This window comes from Mustela erminea, chromosome 4 (assembly GCF_009829155.1).
Source record: "Mustela erminea isolate mMusErm1 chromosome 4, mMusErm1.Pri, whole genome shotgun sequence".
NCBI lineage: Eukaryota > Metazoa > Chordata > Mammalia > Carnivora > Mustelidae > Mustela > Mustela erminea.
Window position 1 is genome coordinate 149,185,135 of NC_045617.1, and position 2,740 is coordinate 149,187,874.

The 2,740-nt window shown below is 47.8% G+C and overlaps 1 protein-coding gene across 1 annotated transcript; it reads left to right on the forward strand.

The window, feature by feature from the left end:
• Positions 1 to 1,270: 1,270 nt before the first annotated feature.
• On the forward strand, positions 1,271 to 2,209 carry LOC116589456 (putative olfactory receptor 2W6). The gene has a single exon (XM_032341393.1). The coding sequence runs from the start codon at positions 1,271 to 1,273 to the stop codon at positions 2,207 to 2,209; it is 939 nt and encodes a 312-aa protein (XP_032197284.1).
• Positions 2,210 to 2,740: the final 531 nt, after the last annotated feature.

The following is a 2,740-nucleotide window of genomic DNA, read 5'->3' on the forward strand; positions in this document are numbered from 1 at the left end:
TAAACAGTAACGAGGTCATCTTCCTCCTAAGATTTTGCTTGATCAAGATCAAGATTTTGCTCGATCACTTGTACCCTTTTGAGTCTGGATATGACTCTAGGTTTCCCAGTATTGATGGGACAGTATTAAGAATAAGGTTTCACCTAATAGCAAACCTGGTTCTCTGATACAGAGATATAAGCCATTTTTTTTAAATTAATTTTTTATTTTTTATAAACATATATTTTTATTCCCAGGGGTACAGGTCTGTGAATCACCAGGTTTACACACTTCACAGCACTCACCAAAGCACATACCCTCCCCAATGTCCATAATCCCACCCCCTTCTCCCAAACCCCCTCCCCCCAGCAACCCTCAGTTTGTTTTGTGAGATTAAGAGTCACTTATGGTTTGTCTCCCTCCCAATCCCATCTTGTTTCATTGATTCTTCTCCTACCCACTTAAGCCCCCATGTCATATGATCTCCCTGATATAAGCCATTTTTTTTTAAGATTTTATTTATTTGACAGAGAGAGAGAGAGACCCAAGTAGGCAGAGCGGCAGGCAGAGAGAGAGGGGGAAGCAGGCTCCCTGCTGAACAGAGAGCCCGATGTGGGACTTGATCCCAGGACCCTGAGACCATAACCTTAGCTGAAGGCAGAGGCTTAACCCACTGAGCTCCCCAGGGACCCATAAGCCACTTTTCTTATCCATGGTTTACATAATGTGTTTCCCCATTAAAAAGAAAGAAAGAAAGAAAAAGTGGATCAATTTATTTCCTTGTAAAATAATGAGCTGTTGAAATAACGAGCTGTGAAACTTAAAAGAAAGATACAAATTGTTGGTAAATAATCACAGCCATGAATCTGAAAAAACTCCAAATACTGTGCTCCTCCAACCAAATAATGACTGACTTACTGAAATCCTGAGTCAAGCATTCAGCATTTCCAAAGGCATTTCCCTTCTACCATTTTACCCGTCATTTCATTTTGAGGGTGTCTATCTATACTCTGTTCATTTGTTCATTTCTTTGAGAGAGAGTGTGCGAGTGTGAGCGGTTGTGAGGGTGTCGGGGGTGGAGTGAGGGAGGGGCAGAGGGAAAGAAAGAATCTTGAGCAGGCTCTACACCCAGGGAGAAGCCCGAGAAGGGGCTCCATCTCCCAACCCTGAGATCACGACCCGAGCCAAAACCAAGAGTTGGACACTTAACTGACTGAGCCGCCCATGCGCCCTTCTACCTTCTTCAAAGATGCTCATCTTTCTCCTAACAGGTGATACGTGGCCAGAGGTGATGGAGAAACACAACACCAGCTCTTTCGAAGGCTTCATCCTGGTGGGCTTCTCCGACCGTCCCCACCTAGAGCTGATCCTCTTCGTGGTCGTCCTCACTTTTTACCTGCTGACTCTTCTTGGAAACATGACCATCATCTTGCTTTCCGCTCTGGATTCCCGGCTGCACACACCAATGTATTTCTTTTTGGCCAATCTCTCGTTCCTGGACATGTGTTTCACCACGGGCTCCATCCCTCAGATGCTCTACAACCTTCAGGGCTCAGACAAGACCATCAGCTATCTGGGCTGCGCCATCCAGCTCTACTTCGTCCTGGCACTAGGAGGGGTGGAGTGCGTCCTCCTGGCCGTGATGGCCTACGACCGCTACGCTGCAGTCTGCAGACCCCTGCACTACACTGTCATCATGCACCCGCGACTCTGCGGGCAGCTGGCTTCAGTGGCATGGCTCAGTGGCTTTGGCAATTCCCTCATAATGGCACCCCAGACGTTGATGCTACCCCGCTGCGGGCACAGGCGGGTAGACCACTTTCTCTGTGAGATGCCAGCACTAATCGGCATGGCCTGCGTAGACACCATGAGCCTCGAGGCACTGGCGTTCGCCTTGGCAATCTTCATCATCCTGGCGCCACTCATCCTCATCCTCGTCTCTTACGGCTACATCGCGCGAGCGGTGTTTCGGATCAAGTCAGCCGCTGGGCGAAAGAAAGCCTTCAACACCTGCAGCTCCCACCTAATCGTCGTCTCTCTCTTCTACGGCACCATCATATACATGTACCTCCAGCCAGCAAACACTTATTCCCAGGACCAGGGCAAGTTCCTCACTCTCTTCTACACGATCGTCACTCCCAGTGTTAACCCCCTGATCTACACACTGAGAAACAAGGATGTCAAAGAAGCCATGAAGAAGGTGCTGGGGAAGGCGGGTGCAGAAGGATAGCAAAAGTTTGCGGATTGTCTTTTGACCCGTCTTCTGTCTACATTGTTAGGCGTAGCAAATGGAGGACTGTTCTGACATCGCAGACGGAAGAGGCGCTCAGCGAGACTGGGAGCTCAGTGTTTAGAGAGGCTGAGAAGATGCGACATTCCTGAGTCCGCACTCACTTATACTCCTCTCCGGTCCCTGTAAGCCAGGCACCAATCACTAGGAGGGCTGCATTTTGGGACCAAAGAATGACGCACGCTTGCAAGATACCAGCCATGAAAGTAGGCACCAGGCATTCTGGTACTCATGCCAGCCTCTATCACAATAATTTATACTCAGTAAGTCCTCAACATATATGAAAGAATACACTTAGAAGTGGGGGAAAAAAAAAGTATTTTTTTACCTAGAAAGTTCACACGTACTTTGTACTTTTATAGTGCCAAATTTCTGGATGAGGCGCAAAACAAATCATTCCATTATCTAGCTCTTAGTATCTCCAACACCTCCATGTAGGTCCATAGTGTGGCTCTTGCGTATTTTTAATCA